The following is a 15777-nucleotide window of genomic DNA, read 5'->3' as shown; positions in this document are numbered from 1 at the left end:
TCATCCCAGTGGGTGTGAGGTACGCTTAAAATAGTTGAATGCAGGAGGGAAGGAATGCAGCGGGCAGAAAACTTGGTAAGAAAAGAGCAGTGATCCCTTCCACCGAGAATATACTTTCTTCTAAGGAACCTCATTGGTGTGGATGCAGGTAGATTTTTACACTGGGATGAGTTATTCCAGCATTTTTACCTGCACGTTCCGAGTCTATTGGGTGCTTCAGTCCTTTCAGTAGACCCTGCTTTAAGCACTTAACCTTTTGTGGCTCAGGTGTGCCGAGACAAAAAAATGGCCAAAACGGAAGAACAGAGCAAATCTCCAGAACAAATACAACTACACCTAAAACAAAAGCAAAAGCAAACTAAACAAACAACTAGAATGGGAACAGAATCACAGAACTGAAGATCACATGGAGGATTATCAGCAGGGAAGTGGGAGGGGGAGAGAGAGGGAGAAAAGGTACAGAGAATAAGTAGCACAAATGGTAGGTAGAAAATAGACAGGGGAAGGTTAAGAATAGTATTGAAAATGTAGAAGCCCTGGCTGGTGTAGCTCAGTGGATTGAGTGCAGGCCTGGGAACCAAGCAACCACGGTTCGATTCCCAGTCAGGGCACATGCCTGGGTTGCAGGCCAATTCCCATCAGGGGACTCACAAGGGGCAACCATACATTGATATTTCTCTCCCTCTCTCCTTCCCTTCCCCTCTAGAGACAAATAAATAAAATCTTAAAAAAAAAAGAAAATGTAGAAGCCAAAGAACTTATATGTATGACCCGTGGACATGAACTAAAGGTGGGAGGGGGTGTGCAGGACCGAGGGGAATAAGGGGGGGGGGAATGGGACAACTGTAACAGCATAATCAATAAAATATATCATTACAAAAAAAGATAGTTGAATGTATGTTTTGTATGTGTTAAAGGTAGATTTACATTTTCATTTTGTTCATTTTCTCTTTTGATCTTCAGCACAGCTCTGTGAAATATTAGCTGAAAGGACATGTCCATTGGAGATAAATGACGGTTTGCCTGGTGTTACCATATACTGATTGCTAATCCAAGGGTGTTGTTGGCATGCTGGACCTGGTTGTTAGGATTGGTCATTATAATTTAGGACTGCAGCTTCATAGAAGAATAGGGGCTATGCATGTATTAACTTTTGCTACTGATTTCTGACTTAACTGCATTGTTGTCTGATAAGATGGTTTATATTAAATAAATTCTTTGAAATATTTTGAGAATTGCTATATGGTGTTGTATGTGCTCAGTTTTTGTAAATGTTCATTGTATCTCCATAATAATGAATTCTTTCTAATTTCTGGATGTTGAGTTCTATATATTTATTAAATCAAAACTGTAAATTATGTTAGATTGAATCTTGTATATACTTACTGTATTATAATTATACAGTAATTATAAGTCTATTCATATTTGAGCAAGTGCACTAAGGGGCCCCACCAAAATTGTGGATTTTCTTATGTGTCCCTTTAGTTTTATCAATTTTTAATTTATGTTTTGAGGTTTTATAAATATGCTTAAATATTTAGAATTTTTATAGTTTCCTGGTATGTTGAATATTTTTCTTTTTAGTGCAAAGCCTCTTTTTTCCCCCTCTCAGATATTTTTGTTTTTATGTAATCTATTTTGTAATATTAATATAGCCAATAATATTATGGATCCAATTTCCTGGCATGCATTTACCATCCTTTTATTTTCAGTAGTTCTGTAGTTTATAATTTAGGAATGTCTTATATTCTAAAAATGCACTCTGAGAGCTTCTGTCTTAACTTCTATCCACATTTGGTGATTATCGATATATTTGCATATGTTCCCACCATCTCTCTTGGTGTTTTCAGACTGTCCTTCCTTTCCTATGTTCTTTTTTTCTTCCTTTTTAAAAATATACTTATGGGTTAATATATTGAGTTTTTAAAAAATATTCTACCTTTTCCTATTTTATACTTTACAGATTTAGAATTAATACATTTTATTTCTGTCCTTTAGTGGATATGCTTGAAAATTTTAGTGCACATGCCTGACAAAATCTAAAATTATTGGGTACCCTCCTGCCTCTCAAAAGATACATATATTTTAGCCCCCTCTAATTTCAGTCACTCTCACTTGGCTTTAATAATGACAGTTTTTGTTCTTCTTTTACAATATGTGTGCACATCTTCATTTTCTTTTCTCAAAGCCTTTGGCAGTAGCCAGTCTGCCCTTCCATGGCCCTGGCTGCGGGATGTGTCCTCTGATGTAGTCACTGATGAATAGATTTCCAGGTCTTATAAATCTTAGAAAAATTTCTCCAGCCACTAGTTCCTAAAGGGTTTTGAAATCGCTATTAAATGTTGATTCCTATCCAGTGTTTTTCAGCATGTATTATTAATATCATTTTTTAAATTATTTGTCATAATGGTTTGTGTGTGTGTACATGTGTATACATGTATGAGCATATCTGTGTGTATATACATCTGTAGCCATAAAATAAAACCTGATATTGGTATATAGTAATCTATACATAATTACAAGTGAAATTAGTATAAAATATTTAAACCAAACAAAATGCTCAACAATATCTGGTAAAATAGTATACCATTTACTTAAATATTTTAATGGATAATTAGAAGCTCCTACATCATTAGGGTGATGCTGAAATTAAGTGAGATTATAAATGCAAAGTGGTTACTGTCATCACTGCTACCATTAATAAAAAATTATTTGGGGTTTTAATTAGATGACAACATGAACACAAGAGACCCCCTCCTACCTACCTATAACCCTCCTACCACACCTTGATTCCTCCCAGTGTTCTTATACTATTAACTATAACTTAACTTTAAAACAAAATATATATAATCATTATACCCTGGGCTCTAATATTAGGAAATTTTTTTCAGGTACAAGTGGAGCCCATTCTTGGGTTTCAGGAGAACCTGAGCTGAGGGGGAAGCAGGCCTGGTGGGGTGTGGAGACACCCTGAAGCGGAGCAGAATCAAGGCAATGGCCACCTTTAACTCAATCATGGCAAAGTGCTGCCCAATGCAGTTCCTGTGGAATCGAGAGAAAATTCGTAAGATACTGGAATAACAAGTCTGATGTTCACAATACGGGAACCTTTTCATTCCAAACGCCATATAAACTTCTGTGCTTTGTGTTTACTTGTTTCCTTTATGAATGTGACCTGGGAGGCCCCAATGCTACACCCTCCCTAAACCAGGTGGTACTTGGACTTGCTTATGGAATTGTTTCTCCTGGGAGGACCTGATGTGAAACTTGGTGACTACCATGGTAGCACTGTATCGTATAATTGTAATTTGCTAAGGAAGTAAACTATGATTGTACAATAGTGCATATTTCATACACACAAAGATAAATTCGTGAGGTAAAGGATGTGATAATTCACTGGATGGGGAGGAATCTTTCTACAGTGTATATCTATATGGAAACACTATGATGTACACTTTAAAGATCTTATAATATCAATATGTTAATTATACATCAGTCAAATTGAGTTTTAAAAAATCTCTATTTTTAGAAAAAAAATAAAGGCAGCATGCCTGCATAGGGGGTGGACTGCATTGAGCCTACAAGCAACCGCTTGCATCATGGGAAGGCTTGCTGGGGTGAAGCCATACAGGATGTAATAGAGAATGGGGTGTGCTTTGTGAGACTGACTGGCCCTCTCAGAGGCTCAGCGAGGCACCATGATCTCACAGTCAGGTGAGAAAAAGGGATTGCATGGAAGAATTTATAGAGGTGAGGGGCTAAAGTAAAAATGCTGTGTCCAAGTAAATATTTTTGTGTATATTTAACAGTTTTGAGTTGTCCTCACCTTGGTCCAGCTGAGAATGGCAAGAAGGAGTGGGAGTGTCTCTTATTATAATTCTCCTGAGAGAACCTCGAAGGGTCAAAAACCTGAAATGAGAGGGCACCCACAGCACCACGAACACATTCCTTAAGCTACTAGGTAATGCTGATTCAAAGAAATATACTGTGAACCACAGGTATAACTTCAAATGTCCAAGCAATCACAGTTTTGAAGGGGGAAATGAACTAATAGTAAAATTTATTTAATATAAAATATTACCATTCTAACATATACCTAATATAAAAAATTATTAAAGAATTTCATATTTTTAGTACATGTTCAAACTCCAGTGTGCATTTTTCTAGCACATCTCAGTTTGGACTACCCACATTTCAAGTGTTCAGTAACCACATGACTAAAGGCTACCACCCTGGACAGCGCAACTCTGGAGCTATGATCTTACCTGGCTTTCTGATTCACTAGTCTGTTACCCAGACTAAGTCAGGGGAAAGCACAAACACTATGGCCAGTAGTATTATTTTTCACTTTGGAGGTAAGAGAGCATCTACTCGGAAGTCAAGTGAAAATGACTACATGATCCGTTGTTACTGAGCTATGCAGTCCAACTTTCCATTACATGTAACCCGACTTTAACCTCAGCAGTTGTATAAGAGGAAGCATTCACACAGGTTGTGTTTCAAGTTTTTCAGAACATTGAATCAAGGAACTCAGGTATGCTAACCATCTGCTTTTTGCTTCTCCAGGTCCACTCTCCTCCCTGCTCTGGGCTCTGAGAAGCTTACACACTCGTTGTCCTGTTGGGTTAGGTTAAGAAAAGGCACTGACAGGAGATCTGGAGGGTGGGAGGAGAGAGCACTCAGGGTTATTCCCTGGGCCCTTCCCTGCCAGGCTGTCTCAGGCTGACTGCATGCTCTATTGATAGCTACTACTCCTGTCTGATGGGCTTTCCTGGGAGCTCTCTTTCCCCAGGTTTGTAACCCTCTCTCCTGCATTTCATCAGGCCTAACAGTGGAAAGTACTGTGGCAGTTATTTTTTGCTTTTCCTAAACCCTAACCCATACTTTTATCAATAGTTCCTTCATAAAACTCTCCTGAAATGCCCAGCTCAAGGGGATCATTGATTTCCTGCCAGATTCGGGATTGTTATATCCAGCAAAAGGGAGTTTGAGTCACCTCAATTACTGCTGACCATCTACACTCTTGCAGACATCTAGGTAAGGGCTTGCTAGAGCCTGTTAAGTAACTGGCTATGGCCATTTAGGGCAGCCTGTGTGACATTATGCCAATTTGTTTATTCAAAGCAGAGATAAAGTAGGAATGGGGGAAAGGACAAGTTTTCCCTTAGTGGAAAAGTTTTACATCTTTGGTTTTTATGTTTATTTTTGTTTGCTGTATCATTTGCCACTTCCATGCTTAGCTAACAAAAAACAAATTGCATAGCACTAGTTCTCTGAAGTATTTATGTGTAACACAGTCATACCTTGGGGTTTTCCCAGATGGCAGGGTTGTGGTGAAGACCCCAAATACTGAGAACGACTGTCATTCCTGAGAAGCAAAGAGATAGAATTGATTGCAGAAAGAACAGCAAGCAGTGGGCTATTGTTATACCACTATTCACTAAGACTTATCTTCCAGAAGGGAAGGAGCTGGCTCCTGGCAGAGCTCTGCATGATGTAGCTGATGCCAGCCATGAAGGACCCATGAGAAGATCAGGCTTGATGGCACCTTAGTTTTCGAAGCTTGACCGACTTAATACATGATTCTGTGTTAAAGAGCAATTGGTATTGTGTCAAAACATGCTTATGTTTTCTGTTAGCTCTGAAAATTGTTTATGCTCTAGTCCTTCCTTCCCCACGGGGATATGCTCCAAGACCCCCTAGTGAAACCCTGAATCTGCAGATAGCACTGAACCGTAATTATACCATGATTATACCTATAAATACATACCTATGATAAAAGTCTAATTTACAAATTAGGCATAGTAAGAGATTAACAACTAACAATAAAATAGGACAATTGTAACAATATACTATAATAGAAGTTATGAGTATGGTTTCTCTCTCCCTCAAAATATCTCCTTGTACTGTACTCACAGTTCTTCTTGTGATAATGTAAGATTAAAAATGCCAAACCTATTCCTGAATTGGTATAACCATCTCTTACTTTCAGGAAATGGCTGAGTGGACTCATTTCAGGGACACCTTGGAGAAGTCTCTGCATAGGTTCAATGCTTTCTAGTGCACTGCACTACCATCAGTCAGAACTTATTTTCTATTTATGTCTTTCACCCACAAATTTAAAGTCTTGTCCATTGTAACTAGCATTGTTTATGCACTATGGCCATAACTCTTGCAGTTTGAAATACAACAGAAAATCTACACAAATTTCTTTTTCCATTTTCACAATTCCAAAAACAAAATATTTATGTTTATGGCAGCGGAACTTATGAGAACTGTCACATTTTCCCTTAAAAAAAAAAAGCACTTTACAGCTTCTTTTATGCATATCCAAATTGCTGCCATTACTACTCTTGTGCTTTGGGGACATTACTAAGGAAATTAAGAGTTTCAGACCCCAGATGATTGCAGGTAAGTGAAGTAGGGAAAATGAAATCACGCATAGGGAGGGACTACTGCATATCTATTAAAGGACTATAAAGCACCCACTGGAGACAGTTTGAGGACATAAGAACAGAACCATAACTCCCCCAGGCATATCCAAGGACAATTTCTGTTCCTATTAAGAGAGTGGGGAATTTTGGCAAATATCCATGTAGTTAGGGGATTAAAAGAAAAAACAGAGGAGAGAGACTTTAGGATTATTTGGTTACCAAAAGTAATTCTGGTAAATTGATTTTTCTTTAAATATATTTTTTTATTTTATTGATTATGCCATTACATTTGTTCTATTTCCACCTCTCCATTCCCCTCCACCCTGCATACCCCGCCCCCATAACTCCCCCCTTTAGTTCATGAACACATGTCTCAAGTTCTTTAGATTCTATATTTCCCCTACTATTCTTACCCTCCCCCTATCTATTTTCTATCTACTGTCTATGCTACTTATTTTCTGTACCTTCTCCCCCCTTCTCCATCTCCCACTCCCCTGTTGCTAACCCTCCATGTGATCTTCATTTCTATGGTTCACTCCTGATTTAGCTGTCCTCTTAATTTGCTTTTGTTTTAGGTGTGGTTGTTGATAACTGTGAGTTTGCTGTCCTTTCACTGTTCATCTTTTTTATCTTCTTTTTCTTAGGTAAGTCCCTTTAATGTTTCAGATAATAAGGGCCTGGTAATGATAAACTCCTTGAATTTGATCTTATCTGAGAAGTACTTTATCTGTCCTTCCAATCTAAATGAAAATTTTGCTGGATAGAGCAATCTTGGATGTAGGTCTTTGGATTTCATGACTTGGAATACTTCTTTCCAGCCCCTTCTTGCTTGTGAGGTCTCTTTTGAGAAATCTGCTGACAGTCTGATGGAAACTCCTTTGTAGGTGACTGTCTTCTTATGTCTTGCTGCTTCTAGGATTCTCTCCTTCATTTTAATCTTGGCTAATATAATTATGATGTGCCTTGGTGTGTTCCTTCTTGGGTCCAACTTCTTTGGGACTCTCTGAGCTTCCTGGATTTCTGGATGTCTATTTCCTTTGCCATAATGGGGAAGTTCTCTTTTATTATTTGTTCAAATAAGGTTTCCACTCGTGGATGTTCCTCTTCCCCTTCTGGTACCCCTATAATTTGGATGTTGGAACATTTAAAGATGTCCTGGAGGTTCCTAAGACTCTCCTCATTTTTTTGAATTCTTGTTTCTTCATCCTTTTCTGTTTGGTCATTTTTTTCCTTTCTTCTGGTCTACTTCCTTGATTTGAGTCCCAGTTTCCTTTCCATTACTATTGGTTTCCTGTGCTTTACCATTCATTTCAATTAGTTTAGCCTTCATATGTTCCTCTAATTTGTGACTAAAATCAACCAGTTCTGTGAGCATCCTGATCACCAGTGTTTTGAACTGTGCATTTGATAGTTTGGCTATTTCTTTTTTTTTTAATTTAATAATTTTATTTAGTTATTTTTCAAGTACAGTTTTTTTTGTCTATTTTTCCCATCCCAGCCTCCCCTGCCCCTTGCTCCCCACCTCCCTCCCATTTCCACCCCCCTTAGTTCTCGTCCCTGTGTCCTTCCTATTTGTTCCTCCAAATCCCTCCCCCTTTTTCCCCTTAACTTCCCTTCCTTCTCCCCTCTGGTCACTATCCCTTGTTCTCTATTTCAGTGTCTTTGTTTTTTGGGTTTTTTTTTTCTGCTTGTTTGTTTGTTTTGTTGTTTAGCTTCCTGTTAAAGGTGAGATCATATGGTATTTGTCTTTCAACCCCTGGCTTATTTCACTCAGCATAATGCTTTCCAGTTCCATCCATGTTGTTGCAAAGGGTAGTAGCTCCTTCTTTCTCTCTGCAGCATAGAATTCCATTGTGTATATGTACCACAATTTTTGGATCCATTCATTTACTGATGGGCACCTAGGTTGCTTCCAACTCTTGGCTATTGTAAATTGTGCTGCTATGAACATTGTGGTGCATAGGTTCTTTGATATTGATGTTTTAGGATTCTTAGGATATAATCCCAGCAGTGGAATTGCTGGGTCAAAAGGCAGGTCGATTTTTATTTTTCTGAGAAAATTCCATACTGTTTTCCATAATGGTTGTACCAGCCTGCACTCCCACCAACAGTGAACTAAGGACCCCTTTTCCCCACAACCCCTCCAACATTTGTTGTTTGTTGCTTTGTTTATGATAGCCATCCTGACTGGTGTAAAGTGGTATCTCATTGTGGTTTTAATTTGCATCTCTCTGATAGCTAATGATATTGAGCATCTCTTCATGTGTCTCTGAATGTTCTGTATGTCCTCCTTGGAGAAGTGTTTGCTCAAGTCCTTTTCCCATTTTCTAATTGGGTTGGGTGTCTTCTTAGAGTGGAGTCGTGTAAGTTCTTTGTATATTTTAGAGATTAAACCTTTGTCTGAGGTATCATTGGCAAATATGTTTTCCCATACAGTTGGTTGTCTTTTTAATTTAATACTGTTTTCTTTAGCCATGCAGAAGCTTTTTATTTTGATGAGATCCCATTTGTTTATTCTTTCCTTTACATTCCTTACTCTAGGGGACATATCAGTAAAGAAGTTGCTGTGTGAAATATCTGAGATTTTCTTGCCAATGTTCTCCTCTAGGACTTTTATGGTGTTATGACTTACATTTAAGTCTTTTATCCACCTTGAATTTATTTTGGTGTATGGCGTAAGTCTGTGCTCAAGTTTCATTTTTTTGCATGTAGCTGTCCAGTTCTCCCAACACCATTTGTTGAAGAGGCTATCTTTACTCCATTTTATGTTACTGCCCCCTTTGTCAAATATTAATTGACTGTACAGAGTTGGGTTTATTTCTGGGCTCTCTGTTCTGTTCCATTGGTCTATGTGCCTGTTTTTATGCCAGTACCAGGCTGTTTTGATTACAGTGGCCTTGTAATACAATTTGATATCAGGTATTGTGATCCCCCCTACTTTGTTCTTCTTTCTCAAAAGAGCAGCTGCTATTCGGGCTCGTTTATGGTTCCATATAAATTTTCGAAGTGTTTGTTCTATGTCTGTGAAATATGCCATTGGTACTTTAATAGGTATTGCATTGAATCTGTATATTGCTTTGGGTAGTATGGACATTTTGATGATGTTAATTCTTCCAATCCATGAACACGGTATATGTTTCCATTTGTTTGTGTCTTCCTTGATTTCGTTCTTCAGGGCTGTGTAGTTTTCTGCATACAGGTTTTTTACCTCCTTAGTTAGGTTTATTCCCAGATATTTTATTTTTCTTTTTGCTATATCAAATGGGATTTTTCTCTTTATTTCTGCTTCTGCTGATTCACTGTTGGTATACAAAAATGCCTTTGATTTTTGGATATTGACTTTGTAACCAGCTGTTTTGCCAAACTCATTAATTAGTTTGAGCAGTTTTGGGGTAGAGTCTATAGGATTTTCCATGTACACTATCATGTCATCTGCAAACAGTGACAGTTTTGCTTCCTCCTTTCCTATTTGGATGCCTTTTATTTCCTTTTCTTGCCTGATCGCTGTGGCTAAAACTTCCAATACTATATTGAATAGAAGTGGTGAAAGTGGACAACCTTGTCTTGTTCCTGATCTTAGTGGAAAAGCTTTTAGTTTTTTCCGCATTGAGTATGATATTGGCTGTAGGTCTCTCATATATGGCCTTTATTATTTTGAGAAATGCTCCCTGTATTCCCACTTTGCTGAGTGTTTTTATCATAAATGGGTGTTGTACCTTATCGAAAGCTTTTTCCGCATCTATTGATATGATCATGTGATTTTTGTCTTTGCTTTTGTTTATGTGATGTATTACATTTACTGATTTGCGTATGTTGAACCATCCTTGCATCCCTGGGATGAATCCTACTTGATCATGGTGTATGATCTTTTTGATATATTGTTGGATGCGATTTGCCAATATTTTGTTGAGGATTTTAGCATCTATGTTCATCAGCGATATTGGCCTGAAGTTTTCTTTCTTTGTTGTGTCTCTATCTGGTTTTGGAATTAAGATGATGCTGGCTTCATAAAAAGAATTTGGGAGTTTTCCATCCTTCTGGATTTTTTGAAATAGTCTGTGGAGAATAGGGGTTAGCTCTTCCTTAAATGCTTTATAGAATTCTCCTGTGAAACCATCTGGTCCAGGGCTTTTGTGTGATGGGAGTTTTTTGATTACTGCTTCAATTTCTTTTGCTGTTATTGGTGTATTTAGATTTTCTGCTTCTTTTTCACTGAGTTTTGGAAGATTGTATTTTTCTAGAAATGTGTCCATTTCCCCTAGGTTTTCAAATTTCTTGGCATACAGTTCTTCATAGTAATTTCTTACAATCTCTTCTATTTCTGTGGTATCAGTTGTAATCTCTCCTTTTTCATTTCTGATTGTGTTTATTTGTGTCCTCTCTCTTCTTTTCTTGATGAGCCTACTTAAAGGCTTGTCTATTTTGTTTATCTTCTCAAAGAACCAACTCCTGGATTCATTGATCCGTAAAATTGTGCTTTTAGTTTCTATGTCATTTAATTCTGCTCTAATCTTGGTAATTTCCTTCCTTCTGCTTGCTCTGGGCTGTCTTTGTTGTTGTTCCTCGAGTTCTTGCAGGCGTAGGGTTAGGTTGTTTGTTTGAAATGTTTCTATTTTCTTTAGGTAGGCCTGTATTGCTATAAACTTCCCTCTCAGGACTGCCTTCGCTGTGTCCCATAAGTTATGGGTTGTTGTGAGATCATTTTCATTTGTTTCCAAAAACTTTTTGATTTCTTCCCTAATTTCATTCTTGACCCATTCGTTGTTTAATAGCATACCATTTAGTCTCCATGTTTTTGGGTGTTTTGGGTTTTTTTCTTTGGGGTTGGTTTCTAATTTCAGTCCCTTGTGGTCAGAGAAGATGCTTGGTATGATTTCAATTTTCTTGAATTTTTTGAGGCTCGTTTTGTGTCCTATCATGTGGTCTATCTTTGAAAATGTTCCATGTGCATTTGAAAAGAATGTGTATTTAGCTTCTTTGGGATGAAGGGCTCTATATATATCAGTTAAGTCCATTTCATCTAGGGTGTTGTTTAATGCCACAATATCTTTGTTGATATTTTGTTTGGAAGATCTGTCCATTTTTGATAGTGGGGTGTTCAAATCCCCTACTATGATTGTGTTGCTGTCAATATCTTTCTTGAAGTCCTCTAAGATTTTCTTGATATATTTGGGTGCCCCTATGTTTGGTGCATATATGTTTACAATGTTAATGTCTTCTTGGTGGATTCTTCCCTTGAGTATAATGAAATGACCTTCTGGGTCTCTCTTTATGGACTTTTTTTTGAAGTCTATTTTGTCTGATATGAGAATTGCTACCCCAGCTTTTTTTTCTTGTCCGTTTGCTTGGAAAACTTGTTTCCAGCCTTTCACTTTTAGTCTGTGATGGTCTTTTGTCCTGAGGTGAGTCTCTTGTAGGCAGCATATGTGTGGGTCATGCTTTCTTATCCACTGAGCTATTCTGTGTCTTTTGATTGGAGAATTTAATCCATTTACGTTTAAGGTTATTATTGATAGGTACTTATTCATTGCCATTTTTGTACCTGTGTTCCTCTCTGTCTCCCTCTTATCCTTCCTTCCCTTAGAGCAGTCCTTTTAGTATTTCTTGTAGAGCTGGTTTGGTGGAGGCATATTCTTTTAGACTTCTTTTGTCTTGGAAGCTCTTTATTTGGCCATCTATCTTGATTGAGAGCCTTGCTGGGTAAAGTAGCCTTGGTTGTAGGCCTCTGGTTCTCATTACTTGAAATATTTCTTGCCATTCTCTTCTTGCTTGAAGTGTTTCCATTGAGAAGTCGGTAGCTAACCTTATTGGGGCTCCCTTGTATGTTATTTCTTTTTTCTCCCTTGCTGCCTTTAAGATTCTCTCTTTGTCTTGGAATTTTGCCATTTTGATGATGATGTGTCTTGAAGTGGGCCTCCTTGGGTTCCTCTTGGTTGGGACTCTCTGTGATTCCTGGATTTGTGAGACTTTTTCTCTTATCAAATTAGGAAAATTTTCTCTCATTACTCGTTCAAATACGTTTTCTATCCCTTGTTCTTCTTCTTCTCCTTCTGGTATTCCTATTATTCGGATATTATTACGTTTCATATTGTCTTGCATTTCTCTTAATCCCTCTTCATTCTTTCTGAGCCTCTTTTCATTTTCTTGCTCTTTCTGTGAGATGCTTTCTACCTTGTCCTCCAACTCACTAATCCTATCCTCCACTTCATCTATCCTACTTTGGAAACTTTCTACTGTGTTCTTCAATTCGGAAATTGTATTCTTCATTTCCTCTTGTCTCTTGCTGATAGTTTCCATTTCCTTTTTGATGTTGCTGTAGTTTGCAGAGAGATCATTATAGTTTTCCTGTAGTTTCTGGTAGTTCACTGTGAGCTCTTTGAACTTTGTAATAACCAGTGCTTTGAATTCACTGTCTGATAGTTGATCAGCCTCTATTTCATCTAACATTCTTTCTGAAGTTTCTGCTTTTTCTTTCATTTGGGGATTGTTTCTTTGTCTTCCCATTGTTTGAGCCTCTTCTTGTTAGTCTCTGCTTCCAAAATTGATCTGTTCTGAAACACTGGTTTTATGGTGTAAACTTCTGTGGTATGATCCTTGTGAAGTTCAGTGGTGCAGACTCCTTGAAGTTTCTTGATGTTCTTAGTCTCCACCTGCACTCACGCTGGTCCTCGCGCTGGTCCCTGCGTTGGTCCCCTACCACTGCTGAATATCCCGGCTCTAGTAGCCGCCTCCTCAAGCACCCAGGCCCGTTACTATGGCAGTGGCACAGAGGCTAGGAGTGTCCTGGCTCCCGTATCTGGCTCTCTCTGCCGCCCAGGGCCATCACAGGGGCTTGGAGTGTCCCGGTTTCCGTACCTGACTCCCCGGCGTCTAGTCCTGTCTCTATGGCAGTGGCACAGAGGCTTAGAAAGTCCCAACTCCCGTACCTGATTCCCCAGTGTCCAGTCCCTTCGCTATGGCAGCAGAACAGGGGCTGAGACAGTCCCAGTTCCCGTAGAGGGATCCTCTGCCACCCAGGGCTGTCTCAGGGGTTTGGAGTGTTCAGGCTTCCGTACCTGACTCCCCGGCGTCCAGTCCCGTCGCTATGGCAGTGGCACAGGATTTGAGAGCTTCCCGGCTCCCGTAGCTGGCTCCTCTGCTGCGTCACAGGGGTTTGGAGAGTCCCGGCTTCCGTACCTGACTCCCTGGCGTCCAGTCCCGTTGCTATGGCAGTGCGCGAATGTCCCGGCTCCCGTAGCTGGCTCCTCAGGGTCCAGGCCTGTCTCTACGGCGGCGTCACAGGGGCCTTTGGTGTCCCAGCTCCTGCAACTGACCCTTCCGTTGCCCAGGCCAGTAGCTATGGCATCGGCACAAGGGTGTCCCCGCTCCGGTTCCTGACTCCTCTGTCTCCCAGGACCATCACAGGGCCTTGGAGTGTCCGGCTTCCGTACCTGACTCCCTGGCTCCCAGGCCTGTTGCTCTGGCGGCAGCACAGGGGCCGCGTGAGACCCAGCTCCGGTAGCTGACTCTGCCGCCGTCTGGTGTTTCAGTGTCAGTCACAATCTCTGGTCTTTTAATTTCATAAATGCTGGGTAACCGATGGTTTATTGTGCTGTTTCTCTGTAGATCTGCCAGGATTTTCACCCATGAGTACAGGAGCTAGTATCAGCTCCATCTTACTCCGTCGCCATCTTCCCAGCATTCCTTGGTACTTTTCAGAATTCGTGCACTTAGGCTGTTGCTGGTCCTCAGGCTCCTTCCACAGAGACACTGCAGCATATGCACTCCTTTCTTCAAAGAAAGCTCAAGAATCTTCATGGAGAAGCGCGTGTGTGGGGTTCGTCCACTCCCCGCCCACCTCCGCTAATGATCCAGCCGAAAGGCAGGGGTCAGTCCTGTCCAGCCGGCTCTCGCGTCCATGGTGCGCGCGGCCCAGGTGGAGAGCAGTTTGTGCCGCGGGCCGGCAGGATCCGGGGCGCAGGGCAGGAGCGATCCGGGCGCCGGGGCCACGACACCTGGCTATTTCTTCATCACTTAGATTTATCGGCTCTGGGGCTCTGAGTTCTTCTTGAGCCATGTTTTTATCTGTTTGTGCCTGTTATGTATGAGGAGAGGCACCTTAGGCGTTCACCAGGGCGGGGCCACCCAGGTCTCTGGTTTGTGATGCTGTATGTGGGGGTGGGGTCAGAGAGGGAGCAATGGCGATCCTCTCCGCTCGCCCAGTTCTCTTCACCGCTGGCCCCCTGCTTGTTTATCTGAGTGCAAATGTGCAAGCCCGCTGCCCTGTGCCTCTCAGTTTCAATTCTCACCTCTTCACTGGTTTATCTGCACGCAAATGCTTGACTGACTGCAGCCAGCCAGCTGTGCCTCTTCCCTGTGTCCGCCTAGCCGGCACCTGGGATCCACACCCTTGGCTAGCTGTGCACCACCCAGGTTGGGGGATCTTCCCTGCCTGACCGGCTCCACTGCTGGCTTCGCCCCTCTCACCGGTTTAGCTGAGCAGTTTGTTGTTTTCGGACTCTGTATTGTCTATTTTCTGTGTAGTTTGGTTGCATTTATTGTTGTTAAAACTTTGTTGTTTTTAGGTTTGGTTGTACGAGGATGCAAAGTGTTTCCACCTATGCCTCCATCTTGGTGGAAGTCCTGGTAAATTGATTTTTGATCTGTCAACAACACCCTAGTAAGTGACAGGTTGTACCTGTTACAAGCAACTCTGTGGGCTTGTTTCCAAGGGCAAGAATAAATAGAACACTGAAGCAGATGTGTGAAGCATGTCTCATGTGACCCTCTGCCTCCCACTCACCCTGCACAGAAACCTGTGTTGTACTGGAGAGCCCTGTTCTCTGGGCAGGGGACCTCATCATGAGTTCTAGCTCTGCTCATTGCCCAGTGGAATTTTGGCTATTGTAAAAGTATCTGAAAGTGCTTTTCAAGAGGAAAGCACTTTACAACTGTTTGCTAAGATCATGTTCCAGGGAAAAAGTGAGATAAAATGTTTGAAGACTCTATGTAAAGTATTAAGTGCTGCTCATTTATTAGGGTGATATGATGATGATGAAGCCAAAAACTTTCCTTGGGTCTCTTAGATAAATAATAATGTTCATCTCCCATGAAGTCTCACCTGGGTCTCAAACTCAGCCAAACAATCTTATATTAAAAACAATGTCCTAGAAGGAAAGAAACCCTGGGTTTGGATTCTGGGAACACAGGCTCTGGGTATAACTTGCTGCAAATGGTTACGTGCCTTTGGGACAGTCTCTGTGACCACCATGTGATCAAGGCAATAACCACTGAGCTCTTACTGAATAGGTGCCCATCCTTAACCAGTGTCTTTAGGATTGTCTTTTTAACTTCTCCAAGAGTT

General features: G+C 40.5%; 1 protein-coding gene across 1 annotated transcript in view; it reads right to left on the bottom strand.

Annotated features, from left to right (window-relative positions):
* Positions 1 to 2723: 2723 nt before the first annotated feature.
* LOC119039830 (cytochrome P450 4X1) overlaps positions 2724 to 15777 on the bottom strand; it is a 31411-nt gene continuing 18357 nt past the window's right edge. Inside the window, exons 10-12 of the mRNA XM_037132703.2 lie at positions 5304 to 5368; positions 3827 to 3909; positions 2724 to 3042 (exon numbers count right to left, since the gene is read on the bottom strand). Of these exons, the coding sequence (XP_036988598.2) occupies positions 2874 to 3042; positions 3827 to 3909; positions 5304 to 5368 (317 nt within the window). The 3' untranslated portion in view covers positions 2724 to 2873. The remainder of the gene's footprint in view (positions 3043 to 3826; positions 3910 to 5303; positions 5369 to 15777) is intronic.

This window comes from Artibeus jamaicensis, unplaced genomic scaffold (assembly GCF_021234435.1).
Source record: "Artibeus jamaicensis isolate MK-2021 breed Jamaican fruit bat unplaced genomic scaffold, CSHL_Jam_final contig_866, whole genome shotgun sequence".
Classification (NCBI taxonomy): domain Eukaryota; kingdom Metazoa; phylum Chordata; class Mammalia; order Chiroptera; family Phyllostomidae; genus Artibeus; species Artibeus jamaicensis.
Note: the sequence above shows the minus strand (reverse complement) of the source record. Positions and strands in the feature narration are given on the sequence as shown.